At 39.3% G+C, this 14,882-nt stretch overlaps 1 protein-coding gene across 11 annotated transcripts in view; it reads right to left on the bottom strand.

Moving 5' to 3' along the window:
- LOC120523983 (protein furry homolog) overlaps nt 1-14,882 on the bottom strand; it is a 468,780-nt gene that overhangs the window by 66,300 nt on the left and 387,598 nt on the right. For all 11 annotated transcript variants that reach the window (XR_005632732.1, XM_039745747.1, XM_039745746.1 and 8 more), the window contains 2 exons: nt 14,011-14,161; nt 4,387-4,490 (listed from right to left, as the gene is read on the bottom strand). Coding sequence is in view for 10 of the 11 variants with exons in the window: in XM_039745747.1 (XP_039601681.1) it covers nt 4,387-4,490; nt 14,011-14,161 (255 nt within the window). In the remaining variant the exon portion in view is untranslated. The remainder of the gene's footprint in view (nt 1-4,386; nt 4,491-14,010; nt 14,162-14,882) is intronic.

Genomic DNA, 14,882 nt, shown 5'->3' with positions numbered 1-14,882 from the left:
TGAAACGTCACCAGTTGTATCTCAGACGTTGAAAGTCGCATTGGATAAATTAAATAATGAGCACAAAACAACGCTTGATAATCACTGAGCTTTCCCAAACTTTCTCTTTCCCTTACATAATGACATAATGCCTCTTTTTTCCTGTCCGGGATGCCGTCATGTCTTGAGGTATCCTGTCCACCTGTCCACCTGTCAATCGCTTTTGCTGCGTGCTGCATTTGTTAGCACTGTGCAGAGTACACACATTAACATGATATCAATCAATATCAATAAATAAAGAATTTATCAATAAATAAATTAAAAGTGTCAGCTAATTTTCTCTCTTATATAATTTTACGTAATTTCAATCAAATCTGTCAAAGGGATATTTAATTTTCGATTGTGGGAGGAGTGGGGTCTACCTCTAAATACTCCATACATCCATTTTCTAACCCGTTGAATCCGAATACAGGGTCACGGGGGTCTGCTGGAGCCAATCCCAGCCAACACAGGGCACAAGGCAGGAACCAATCCTGGGCAGGGTGCCAACCCACCGCAGGACACACACAAACACACCCACACACCAAGCACACACTAGGGCCAATTTAGAATCGCCAATCCACCTAACCTGCATGTCTTTGGATTGTGGGAGGAAACCGGAGCGCCCGGAGGAAACCCACGCAGACACGGGAGAACATGCAAACTCCATGCAGGGAGGACCGGGAAGCAAACCCGGGTCTCCTAACTGCGAGGCAGCAGCGCTACCACTGCGCCACCGTGCCGCCCCCTCTAAATACTGCAATATCAAAATGTCCTTTTTTTGCGGATACCTACTGTCATATTTCAGCTTGTGAACTAAACGGGAAAAAGTATTTATGTTGATGAGTGAGTGAGCGAGTCAGTCAACTTTGCATTATGTTTACAGTTTAAAGAAGATGAATTTTATATTAGGCGTTTGCACCTTCTCCCAGTATCACTGCACTTTTTTGGTTGCTCCAGTTTCCCCTGAAATCCCAGCAGGTTAGCATAACTGGCCATTCTAAATTGACTTTGTGAAGAGAAAATGGCCGTGTGCATGAGCAGGCCATCTGATGGAATGACGCTCCATCCATACTCCATCCTACAGTGCAGGCTCTGGTCCCCAGTGTGCCCAAACTGAGTTAAGAGGGGTTCAGAATGTTAAGCTATTGACATTTACATTATGAGCAACAATTAAAAATTTGTTAAACATGGTAATTATTCGCAACTAGGACTTAGCAGTCAGTGAGCATGCTCAGTTGCTGCAAGGCCATTACTTGAGAGGAACATTTAATATTAAACAAGTCAAAATTATGTTAACATTTGAATGGCAGAAACAATTTATTCACAAAACCTGTTTTCCATCGTGTTCAACACATGTACCATATATGGCACATAAATTGTCCACAAAAATTGTATACAAGTATATATATAGCAGTACCATTAGTGTTAACATAATTTTGACTCACCCTGCATTTGGCTTAGTGAGATACAATGTATTTGTATTTATTGTGTTGACATTTTAAAATCAGGAAATAAAAAAAATCATTTTTGTGACAAACAAATAGAAGGTTGTATCTGGTGAAGCGACAAAAGACAGAAACTAGTTATGTGCTGGTGGAAAAATCAACTAGTAGTCAAAAACTAATGTTTTAAACAAAATGAAAGATCCACTTGGAAAGGTCCCATTAGCTGAAAGTGGTGACATTTTAGTTTCACAAAGATACAAAATATTGTGTAGCTACACATAGCAAATACAGTTAGGTCCATAAATATTTGGACAGAGACAACTTTTTATTAATTTTGATTCTGTACATTACCACAATGAATTTTAAGTGAAACAACTCAGATGCAGTTGAAGTGCAGACTTGCAGCTTTAATTCAGTGGGTTGAACAAAACAATTGCATAAAAATGTGAGTCAACTAAGGCATTTTTTAACACAATCCCTTTATTTCAGGGGCTCAAAAGTAATTGGACAAATTAAATAACTGGAAATAAAATGTTCATTTCTAATACTTGGTTGAAAACCCTTTGCTGGCAATGACATCCTGAAGTCTTGAACTCATGGACATCACCAGATGCTGGGTTTTCTCCTTTTTAATGCTCTGGCAGGCCTTTACTGCAGCAGCTTTCAGTTGCTGTTTGTTTGTGGGCCTTTCTGTCCAAGGTTTAGTCTTCAACAAGTGAAATGCATGCTCAATTGGGTTAAGATCAGGTGACTGACTTGGCCATTCAAGAATTTTCCACTTCTTTACTTTAATAAACTCCTGAGTTGCTTTGGCTGTATGTTTTGGGTCATTGTCCATCTGTATCATGAAACGCCGCCCAATCAATTGGACTGAATTTAGCTGGATTTGAGCAGACAGTATATCTCTGAACACCTCAGAATTCATTCAGCTCCTTCTGCCCTGTGTCACATCATCAATAAACACTAGTGTCCCAGTACCACTGGCAGCCATACACGCCCAAGCCATCACACTGCCTCCACCGTGTTTTACAGATGATGTGGTATGCTTTGGATAATGAGCTGTTCCACGCCTTCTCCATACTTTTTTCTTGCCATCATTCTGGTAGAGGTTGATCTTGGTTTCATCTGTCCAAAGAATGTTTTTCCAGAACTGTGCTTTTTTGTTTTTAGATGTTCTTTAGCAAAGTCCAATCTAGCCTTTCTATTCTTGAGGCTTATGAGTGGCTTGCACCTTGCAGTGCACCCTCTGTATTTACTATCATGCAGTCTTCTCTTTATGGTAGACTTGGATATCGATACGCTGGCCCCCTGGAGAGTGTTGTTCACTTTGTTGGCTGTTGTGAAGGGGTTTCTCTTCACCATGGAAATGATTCTGCGATCATCCACCACTGTTGTCTTCCATGGACGTCCAGGTCTTTTTGTATTGCTCAGTTCACCAGTGCTTGCTTTCTTTCTCAGGATGTACCAAACTGTAGATTTTGCCACTCGTAATATTGTAGCAATTTCTCAGATGGGTTTTTTCTGTGTTCCCAGCTTAAGGATGGCTTCTTTCACCTACATGGAGAGCTCCTTTGACCGCATGTTGTCTGTTCACAGCACAATCTTCCACATACAAGCACCACACCTCAAATCAACTCCAGAACTTTGATCTGCTTAATTGATAATGACATAAAGACTGACTTGCCCACACCTGCCCATGAAAAAGCCTTTGAGTCAACTGTCCAATTACTTTGAGCCCCTGAAATGAAGGGATTGTGTTAAAAAAATGCTTTAGTTGCCTCACATTTTTATGCAATCTTTTGTTCAACCCACTGAATTAAAGCTGCAAGTCTGCACTTCAACTGCATCTGAGTTGTTTCATTTAAAATTCATTGTGGTGATGTACAGAATCAAAATTAGAAAAAAGTTGTCTCTGTCCAAATATTTATGGACCTAACAGTATTAGAGAAGATAACTTAATTCTGTTGGAAACAAAGAAAATTAGGAGAGACAAATTAAACGAATGTATGAGGTAGACCGCTTTTTATACCACAATCTAAGTGTGTGGAGGATCTTCTGATCAATGGAAAAAATATCGAATGTGTTAATTTAATATAAATCTAATGGAGAAAGCATTTAAAATTAGCAGTTTCATTATGACATGCTTAGTATGAACTGGGATGGCAAGGGGTCACAATTTTCATAATTTTGGCTCTGTACTCCACCCCAATGGATTTGAAATTAAGCAATCATTATGTGATTGAAGTGTAGATGTTCTGCTTTAATTTAAAGGTGTTTAACAAAAATATTGTGTGAGCTATTTAGAAAAGGCAGGCATTTTTATACATGGTCCCCCCATTTTCAGGGGCTCAAATGTATTTGGACAATCTAACGTAGTCATGAATATAATGATCATTTCCAACATTTGGTAGAAAATCCTTTATAGTCAATGAATGCCTGAAGTTGGGAACCCATCGCCATCTCCAAGTGTTTGGTTTCCACCCTACTGATGCTTTGCCAGGCCTTTACTGCAGCTCTCTTCAGGTGCTGCTTGCTCTTTGGACTTTCTGCCATCAGTTTTTTTCTTTGGGATCTCCAATCATCTCCCCCCCTAAACCCCCCAGCCCCCATACCCTAAGAGGTTGCCCTGTGTGAGGTAAGTGTGTCTGAACAGGCACAGCAATGGTCTGGCATCCAGTCCAGGGTTAGTCCCTGCCTTGCGTCTGCTGCTGCCTGAGATTAGCAATGTTCTTCCTGCATCCCTGACCTGACTTGCATGTACTTGAGAAAGTCCTGTTAATTTGTGCTGCTTGAAGCATGCACCAACAATTACTGTATTTATTGCAAGGTCTCAAATACAACAACTCGGACCTAACGAGTGTAGCTATGTCATACTCCTTCAGTGGTATGTCACCTACTGTCACTGGCTCAAAGTACCCACCTAAAAACAAGGCGTGTAGTAAAAGAGGCAAGTGCAGTGCCCAGTCCTCTCTGACACTGTGATCGACCACCATTTCAGTCATGAAGATAACAGCTATGTTACATCTGAAATGAAAAAAGAGAAGATAAAAAAATGAGTATATTAGTGAAATGATTTACAGCATTTAATCAGATATTTTACTTAATTCTATCCCAGATAAAGCAAGTACTTTAAATGTAAAGTTATTTATTTAATCTTCCCCATACACCGATTCCATTTTCTCCAAGAGAAGTGCTTTCTAACAGATTTTCCTGTTTGTTTGGGTGGAGAACAATAACACAGACAGCAGACAGGACAGGACATTCTTAGCATTCACCAGTGCACACCGGCCGGCGCACATTCACTCTTTCACGTCTGGCCAGACAATTACTTACTGACGTTTAAACGGACATCGAGTGACATGGAATGATTACTAGTGTGCTTTGCTTGAGCTCCTCCTTTTAAACTCAAGGCAATGTTTTCAAGAAAGACTTGGATAGAGAAAAGATGTGGGTTATCAGTTAAAGAATCCAGGATAGGGGCTAGGAATTTCAGTCTTGAACTTTTGACTCAGATTGAATCTTAGAGGGAGTTAAACCACAGAATCCCAAAGGGAGAAGGTGTGGCAAACATCTACTTTTGAAATTAATTTAGTTTAGAACATTTGTTTATATTTTCTACACTGTATATAGCCATGTTGCATATGTAGGACTGTCTAGGGCAGCACAGTGGTTAGTTATGCTGAGTCACAGATTCAATTCCCGGCTAAGCCAAGATCTTAGTTTTCCGGGAGTACTTAAATTTTTTTCCATATGTCTCAGAAGTGCAAGAGTGAGAATAAAGCTGACTGTTTATTATAAATAAAGTGTGTCCACCGACAGCATGCCAACCCATCCAGGGTAGGTTCCTGTCTATCCAATGGCCCAAAGCAGCTCTACAGTGAACAAAAAACTGCATTCAGACTCCAGGTCTATGTGACTTATCCAGAACGGTTTGAAACATGATTTTATTTTTATTTCTTACAATTTATTATAGAGCAGTTTGAACATGTAGAGTAAACTACTTTGCTACTCTCCTCTTTGTTTCTACTTAAACTTCATCAGCTTCAACAGCCTTGTGAAAATGAGACACAACAGCAGGTATCCCTTTCTTGAAGCAAAGCCAGAATGTATGTTGGTCAGCCAGACGTCTGCTTGACATTTCTCAGAACTTGTGAAGCCTTTTATCAACAGTATTATCTGTGTGTGTATTTTTTAACATCCTGTGAATGTTCTAATTCCTTCCCCACCCCAAGAAATTCTTATGGAACGCACTGTTCTGAGCTGCAGTAGCATTCGAGTTGTTTCAAATTAACCACAGAATAAGTTGCAGACATTTCCTATTAATTTTCACAAAAGTACACAAAGTTGCAAGTTTTTAGGGCAACCACCATACTGTATGCAGTCAGGTCCATACATATTTGGACTGTGACACAATTTACATAATTTTGGCTCTGTATGCCATCACACTGGATTTGAAACAAAGCAATCAAGATGTGAGTGAAGTGCAGACTTTCAGCTTTAATTTAAGGGGTTTACCAAAAATATTGTATTAGCCATTTAGGAATGACAGACATTTTTATACATGGTCCCATTGTGTTCATACTGTAAATAGGTGCATCTCGATAAATTAGAATATCATCGAAAAGTCGTACAGACTTTTTTCAAAACATGGCAGGATCTAATCAGTAATACTTTAAAATAAGTTCATAAAGCACAGAGAATTTATTAATTTAGGTATGTTTACAAGCCTTAAATTTAACACCGTTCGGCTTGCTCTCTCTCTCAGGGGTGGGGATCGATCTGTTCTTAACTCAATTTTTCTTTTTGTAAAAACTTGATTGCTTTGTATGGATTGTAATAAAATTAATAAAAATTAAAAAGAATATCATTGAAAAGTTAATGTATTTCAGTAATTTAGTTTGAAAAGTGAAACTCATATCAATTCGTTACACACTGAGTAATATATTTCAAGCGTTTATTTTTCATTTTGCTAATTATGGCTTACAGGTAATGAAAACTCAAAATTCAGCATCTCAGAAAATTTGATTATTACAAAAGACCAATAAAAAATGATTTTAATGCAGAAATGTTGGCCTACTGAAAAGTATGTCCATGTACGCCCTCAATGTTTGGTCAGGGCTCCTTCTGCATAAATTACTGCATCAGTGGTGTGGGGCATGGAGGCGATCGGCCTGTGGCACTGCTAAGGTGTTATGTAGCGGCCTTCAGCTCGTCTGCATTGTTGGATCTGGTGTCTCTCATCTTCCATAATATCATTATTATAATATTACAAATTTTATTTTAATTTTATAATTTTAAAATATAATTACAGGTGCCAGTCATTAAATTAGAATATCGTGACAAAGTTGATTTATTTCAGTAATTCCATTCAAAAAGTGAAACTTGTATATTAGATTCATTCATTACACACAGACTAATGTACAGTATTTCAAATGTTTATTTCTTTTAATTTTGATGATTATAACTGACAACTAATGAAAGTCCCAAATTCAGTATCTCGGAAAATCAATTAAGACCAATGCAAAAAAAGGATTTTTAGAAATGTTGGCCAACTGAAAGGTATGAACATGAAAAGTATGAGCGTGTACAGCACTCAATATTTAGTTGGGGCTCCTTTGGCCTGGATTACTGCAGCAATGCGGCGTGGCATGGAGTCGATCAGTCTGTGGCACTGCTCAGGTGTTATGAGATCCCATGTTGCTCTGATAGTGGCCTTCAGCTCTTCTGAATTGTTGGGTCTGGCGTATTGCATCTTCCTCTTCACAATACCCCATAGATTTTCTATGGGGTTATGGTCAGGCGAGTTTGCTGGCCAATCAAGAACAGGGATACCATGGTCCTTAAACCAGGTACTGGTAGTTTTGGCACTGTGTGCAGGTGCCAGGTCCTGTTGGAAAATGAAATCTGCATCTCCATAAAGTTCGTCAGCAGCAGGAAGCATGAAGTGCTCTAAAACTTCCTGGTAGATGGCTGCGTTGACCTTGGACCTCAGAAAACACAATGGACCAACACCAGCAGATGACATGGCACCCCAAACCATCACTGACTGTGGAAACTTTACACTGGACCTCAAGCAACGTGGATTCTGTGCCTCTCCTCTCTTCCTCCAGACTCTGGGACCTTGATTTCCAAAGGAAATGCAAAATTTACTTTCATCAGAGAACATAACTTTGGACCACTCAGCAGCAGTTTTGTCTTTAGCCCAGGCGAGACGCGTCTGAAGCTGTCTCTAGTTCAAGAGTGGCTTGACACAAGGATTGCGACAGTTGAAACCCATGTCTTGCATACGTCTGTGCGTGGTGGTTCTTGAAGCACTGACTCCAGCTGCAGTCCACTCTTTGTGAATCTCCCCCACAGTTTTGAATGGGTTTTGTTTCACAATCCTCTCCACGTTTTTCTACCACATCTTGTCCTTCCCTTCGCCTCTCTATTAATGTGCTTGGACACAGAGCTCTGTGAACAGCCAGCCTCTTTAGCAATGACCTTTTGTGTCTTGCCCTACTTGTGAAAGGTGTCAATGGTCATCTTTTGGACAACTGTCAAGTCAGCAGTCTTCCCCATGATTGTGTAGCCTACAGAACTAGACTGAGAGACCATTTAAAGGCTTTTGCAGGTGTTTTGAGTTAATTAGCTGATTAGAGTGTGGCACCAGGTGTCTTCAATATTGAACCTTTTCACAATTTTCTAATTTTCCGAGATACTGAATTTGGGACTCTCATTAGTTGTCTGTTATAATCATCAAAATTAAAAGAAATAAACATTTGAAATACATCAGTCAGTGTGTAATGAATGAATCTAATATACCAGTTTCACTTTTTGAATGGAATTACTGAAATAAATCAACTTTGTCATGATATTCTAATTTTGTGATCGGCACCTGTATATTACAATTTTTAATATTATATCATAATATTAATATTACTAATATTATATTATATTACAATTTTTAACATTATATCATAATATTAATATTACTAATATTATATTATAATATAATAATATTATGGTTTCTGTCAGGTGAGTTTGCTGGCCAATCAAGCACAGTGATACCATGGTCATTAAATCAGGTGTTGGTACTTTTGGCAGCTTGTCAGCAGAGCATGATGTGGTCTAAAATTTCCTGATAGATGGCTGGGCTGACTTTGGACTTGATAAAACACAGTGCACCAACACCAGCAGATGACATGGCACTCCAAATCATCACTGACTGTGGAAACTTCACACTGGTCCTCAGGCATCTTGGATTCTGTGCCTCACCATGCTTTATCCAGACTCTGGGACCTTGATTTCCAAATGAAATGCAAAATTTACTTTCATCTGAAAAGAGGACTTTGGAGCACTGAGCAACAGTCCAGTCTGTTTTCTCCTTAGCCCAGGTAAGACTCTCCTAATGTTGTCTCTGGTTCACGAGTGCTTGACACAAGGAATGCAACAGTTGTAGCCCCTGTCCCGGATACGTGTGTGTGTGGTGGCTCTTGAAGCACTGACTCCAGCCAAAGTCCACACCTTGTGAATTTCCCCCAAATTATTGAATGGTCTATGCTTCACAATCCTCTCAAGGCTGTGGTTATCCCTCTTGCTTGTGCACCTTTTTCTGTCACGTTTCTAACCAGCTGATCAAAAAACTATGCACTAGGACTTGCTCCATCCATATGCAACTGGTTATTGCATTTTCTCACCCACCAACCATCCCCAGTCTGTCAGGTTGGGCAAACACACATCCTCCTCCCTTACCCTGAGCACTGTTGTGCCGCAAGGATGTGTACTGTCCCCTTCTCTATGCACTCTTTACCCATGACTGTCAACCCATCCACCAATCAAACATTATTGTTAAATTTGCAGATAATATGACTGTCATTGGGCTTGTAACAGACAACAATGAAGCTGCATATATGGAATAGGTTCAGAATCTGACAGCATGGTGCAACACCAACAAACTGGTCTTAAATACCAAAAAGACCAAAGAAGTTATTCTGGACTTTAGGACCACTAAAAAGACCAATCACAGTCCGATAACAATCAATGCAGATGCTGTGGAGAGAGTTTTCAACTTTAAGTTTCTAGGAGTCACCATCTCAGAGGTCCTGTCTTGGGCTGACAACAACTTGGCTATAATAACCAAGCACAAAGACATCTCTATTTTCGCTGGAAGCTAAGGAGAGCTGACTTCCCCCAGAAGCTACTGGTTAATTTCTATAGATGCACTATAGAGAGCATCTCAACTAACTGCATGATGGCCTGCAGGTACAACAGCTGCACCAAGGCTGCTAAAGAAGCCTTGCAGCGGGTCGTAAAAACAGCAGAGGCCATTACTGGGATTAAACTGCCATCACTTGAACTCTTGTATAAGACTCGCTGTGTGAGAAGGGCCAAAAACATTCTCAAGGACAAAACTCATCCTGGAAATTCTTTGTTTGAGCCCCTCCTGTCAGGAAGAAGCTTTAGATCAATCTGTGTATGCACAAACAGACTAAAAAATAGCTTTTTCCATCTTTAAATGCACCTTGGGACTGTCACAAAAAGTAATTTAGTTGTGTTACACAATGACAATAAAGTGCTTGAACTTGAATGTGCTTGGATACAGCACTCTGTGAACAGCCAGCTTCTTTAGCAGTGACCTTTTGTGGCTTATCCTCCTTGTGGAGGGTGTCAATGACTGTCTTCTGGACAACTGTCAAGTCTGCAGTCTGCATGATTGTGAGGCCTACTGAACCAGACTGAGGGTCCATTTAAAGGCTCAGGACAACTTTGCAGGTGTTTTAGGTTAATTAGCTGAGTGGAGTGTGATACCATGAGTCTACTAATTTTCTGAGATACTGAATTTTGGGATTTCATTAGCTAAAATGAAAAGAAAAAAATGCTTGAAATATATCAAACTGTGTGTAATGAATCTATATAATATATGAGTTTCACCTTTTCAATTGAATTACTGAAATAAATTAACTTTTTGATGATATTCTAATTATTGAGCTGCACCTGTATGTACGAGGTGTGGCAGAAAAGTAATGAGACTGATTTTTTATTTACCAAAGTTTTTATTTTTTTCAAACATCAATGTTATCCCCTTCAAAGTAGTTTCCTTGGGCAGCTACACACCGATGGAGACGTTGTTACCACTGTTGGTAGCAGCACTGGAAGTCTTCAACCGGTATGGTCTTCAGCATTTCCGTTACACTCTTTTGGATGTTTTCTAAAGTCCCGAAATGACGTCCTTTGAGGATATTTTTCAGTTTAGGAAAAAGGAAAAAGTCACACGGACTGAGGTCAGGTGAATAAGGGGGCTGGGGAACCACAGGAATGCCTTTTGAGGTCAAAAATTCTGTTATGGAGAGGGCAGTTTTTCGGCACCATTTTGGCACAGACCTTTCGCATGTGCAAATGTTCAGTCAAAATTTGATGAACGGTAAATCTGTTCCAATTTAATTGTTCACTCAACATTCTTAATGTTAAACGACGGTCTGATCTCACAAGGGTGTTCACACGCTCGATGTTTTCATTGGTTTTCGAAGTTGAAGTCCTCCCTGAACGGTGTTCATCTTCAACGTGTTTTCTACCTTCCAAAAATGATTTGTGCCAGCGAAAAACTTGAGCTCGGGATAAAGAATGTTCCCCATATGCCTGTTTTAACTTTTCAAACGTCACACTTGCCGTTTAATGGCACAACGTTGCTCCAAATTCCACTGTTCCATTTTGCGTGACGTACAACCAAAAACACAACTCCGCTAATAGCAGTCACAAAAATCACGTAGTTAATGGAAGGAGTTGAAACTCGCACTGAGCTATGGGAGGGTACTGATACACGTGCTCCATCAAGGACAACAGCGCAGCATTGCCAGATCGCTTGCAGTGTTGCCAGCCTCATTACTTTTCTGCCACACCTCGTATATATATGGACATTTGACTGAGAAGCTGTTCCATAGCCAGGTTGGGGCAATTACCTCATTATTTCATTAACTATTAAGCAGGTAAAATATCCTGAATTGATTCCAGTTTTGGAATTTGTATTTGGAAGCTGTCACTGTGAACTTTCAATATGAGATCCAAAGGGCTGTCCATGCAAGCAAAAACAGGCCACCATTAGGCTGAGAAAACAAAACAAACCCTTTAGTGAGATACTAGAAACACGAAGAGCAGTCAAATCAACCATTTGGTAAAATCTTAAAAAGAAGGAACACACTGGTGAACTCAGCAACACTGGAGGGTTTGGAAAAGCACAGAAGACAAGTGTTTTGAATGATTGCAGAATTCTGTCCTTGGTGAAGAAGAACCCCTTCACAACATTTAGCCAAACCAGGAACACTCTCCTGGAGGTAGGCCTATCATTGACAAGGTCTACAATCAAGGGAAGACTTCATGAAAGCAAAGATGATGATGATGGGCTCCAAACTTCAGGCAGACACTGAATGTAAAGGATTTTCAACCAAATATTGAAAATGATCATCATATTTATGATTTTGTTACTTTAATCAATTACTTTTGAGTCCCTGAAAATAGGGGGACAATGTAGAAATATGTCTGTCTTTTCTACTCAGCTAATACATTATTTTTGCTAAACCCCTTGAATTAAAGCTGAAAGTCTATACTTTAATCACATCTTGATTGCTTTGTTTCAAATCAATTATGGTGGTGTGCAGAGCAACCATCCTTAAAAATACTTATGGACCTGACTGTATATCTAGTCATTTGTTTTCCTGCCTTGTGCTTACTAGCTGTCAGGATGACCCCCAACTATTCTGCCTGAAGGTGTGAAGATTACCAGAAGATGAAACATTTATCAACCAGAAACTAATTGAAACGTAAAACTAAACCTAATACACCAAAGCATAATCGTAAGTCAAAAATCAAGGTTAGAGACAGAAACTATAGAATCGGAAACCAGGAAATTGAGAAAGAATATCTGTTTCGCTTGTTAAGAGTTTTTGTCCAAATCACGGACACCAAAAGACTCTTTACGGTGGATTTAAAGGATCACATTAATGACAGTGTTGTGCTATGCAACTTCCATGGCAACCAGGAGCTCCGTACAGGTAACGGGAATAATAATGTAGTGTCGTTCAACTGTAAAATAAAATAATGTTGCGGTACCGTGAATAATTGATCATTACATTCAGGAAACCTGTGACTGTGAGGAAGCCACAAAGAATGGCGCTAGAGAAAAAAGCAGTCAAAATACTCATGTAAAGTATTATTCTAAAGAAATATTTTAAGACAGGAAAAAAAATCCAAAAGTACGCAATTCATAATACCAACCCCTATAAGGCTGAATTGTATTAAAATAGTTTTTATATTATTAAGAACTCACTGAATAAGCCAAAGTGCACATAAATTAAAAGAGAAACTCTTTATTCAATTGTTTACATAAAAAACTTAAACTTCTAAATTACATAAACTACATAAATAAAGGGCTAGATGACCTTTAGGATGAAAAATTATTTATGTTTGTTGAAATTACTATGTGAATTAAAGAGTTACCGCAGGCAGGCAGACAGACAGAGTGAGAGAGATAGACAGACAGACAGACTGACAGACAAAACATTTGTGGTAATTCATTACTTAAACTGAGAATGCATGCTGAATTTCAGTGTAGTTCCCAGTTGCATGTACCTCTAAGAAAACAGAACTGGAACGGTATTGGAAAGAGAATTGAAATCCAACTTTCAAAGCATTACCAACATTATGTATCAAGTAAACCCCCTATCTCTCTGTGTGTTTCTTTCCTCCAAAAACATCTACTGCAAAGTTCAACCAAAGAAGAGAACAAAGCTGCATTTATGGATTCTGTTTTTAGGACAGGATCACCCCACAGCCTTTTTCATGATAAAATACAAAATTTGAGCATGCTGTACAACTCAGAAAACTGCAATGCATGTTGCTCTCTTGTTGTGTAAAAACAACTGTGTTGCGGTCAACCAATATGGCCTCCAGAAAAGGCATGGCGAAGAAATTCATGCCATTTTTACAAGTGCATTGTCAAATGGCAGATTAAATTTGCCAAGTCTCCCTTATGAGGAATAACTTAACTATTGACTAATCCATCTATCCATCCATCCTCTAATCAACTTGTCCAGTTCAGAGTAATGAAACATAATCCATTGAAAAACTTTCTTTAAAACAATATATAGGTCATTTAATTTTAACTTGGAAATGTCATCTGAACAGTTTGTCCAGATGTCAAATAAAGAAGAAGGTGAGGCGACCTGCTTATTGTGACCTGAAATCAGAAAGAAAACTTAACAGCCTTGTAGTTTAACATCCAATGCCTTAGCTATAAGGCAACTCTGTGAGCCTTAGCAAGAAGAAGAAGAAAATAAAAGAATATAGAGAAAATGGCGTATCTGTTCATAAGTGAAGATATGGCTCCCATTCACCCACACCAAAAACTGGCTTACCTTTACAAGACAATGGGAGGCTGCTGTTCATTTCAACAGAACAAAATGAACGAATGGAACACTGAAATTAAGAGCCTGGACAAATGAAACAATTCATACAGAACACTGCAATGACAGCACATCCAAATAGCTTTCCCAACTTGAATTCCACTTGCCTGTGTAGGGGTACTCTTGGGGTGATGGTTTCTGGGAGGAAGTCGACTAGTGGTGCCCAGCAGCCACCACTGATAGGCATTGGCAACGGCTGTGGCTGATTTGTTTCCATGACGTTCATCAACCAGCCAGTGTAGGGCGGAGCAGGGTCATCTGCAGGCAGAAAGCACCATGACACAAGATTAGCATTCTCAAATATGCTATGAATGTCAAGGACTCCCTTCTTCTGCCTCCTGATATCTGGTTTGCACCAGCCTTGAAGTATCTGATCTTAAATGAAATCACTTAGGCCATCCCAAACCAAACAGTGCTGGTATAAAGCCAGTCTGCCTACTTGCACATCCTTCAGGCCATCTATTATCTGGGCTATCTGGCACACCCTGTCTTTATGTCAATCTCAATAGAATAGAAAATGCACAAGCATGTGCCTATGGCAATGTGACTTGACATATTCCAATTCTCACTGTAACCATAATATGTTGTTGTAACCACCAAGGACATAATGGAAATCAGTACATGAAGAAATCATTTCTAACTATTTAGATCCACAATACTTGTTTTCTTTCCATTGACAGCACTGAACACACTGTTATGAGAAAGTGAGGAAGCAGAAATTTAATGTAATGTTCTCAAATCTACTTAATCTACCGTAGTTTGAAGTCAAAGGAAACAAAAAGGCAAAATTCACAAATGAACGTAACATCCCTGATTTTACTCCAGCAACATTATGTTTAGAACTCTCGTGGCCCTTGGTGTCACTGATAACCTGAGCCTTCTGTTGCCCTTAAGGAGTGACATGAATGAAGTGTTTAAAATTAGGAAGGTAATTAGTAAAATTAGTTCAACAAGAACACTGGGATAAAGTTACAAACTG

This window comes from Polypterus senegalus, chromosome 2 (assembly GCF_016835505.1).
Source record: "Polypterus senegalus isolate Bchr_013 chromosome 2, ASM1683550v1, whole genome shotgun sequence".
In the NCBI taxonomy this organism is placed as follows: Eukaryota; Metazoa; Chordata; class Cladistia; order Polypteriformes; family Polypteridae; genus Polypterus; species Polypterus senegalus.
This window is presented reverse-complemented; position numbering and strand designations above follow the sequence as displayed.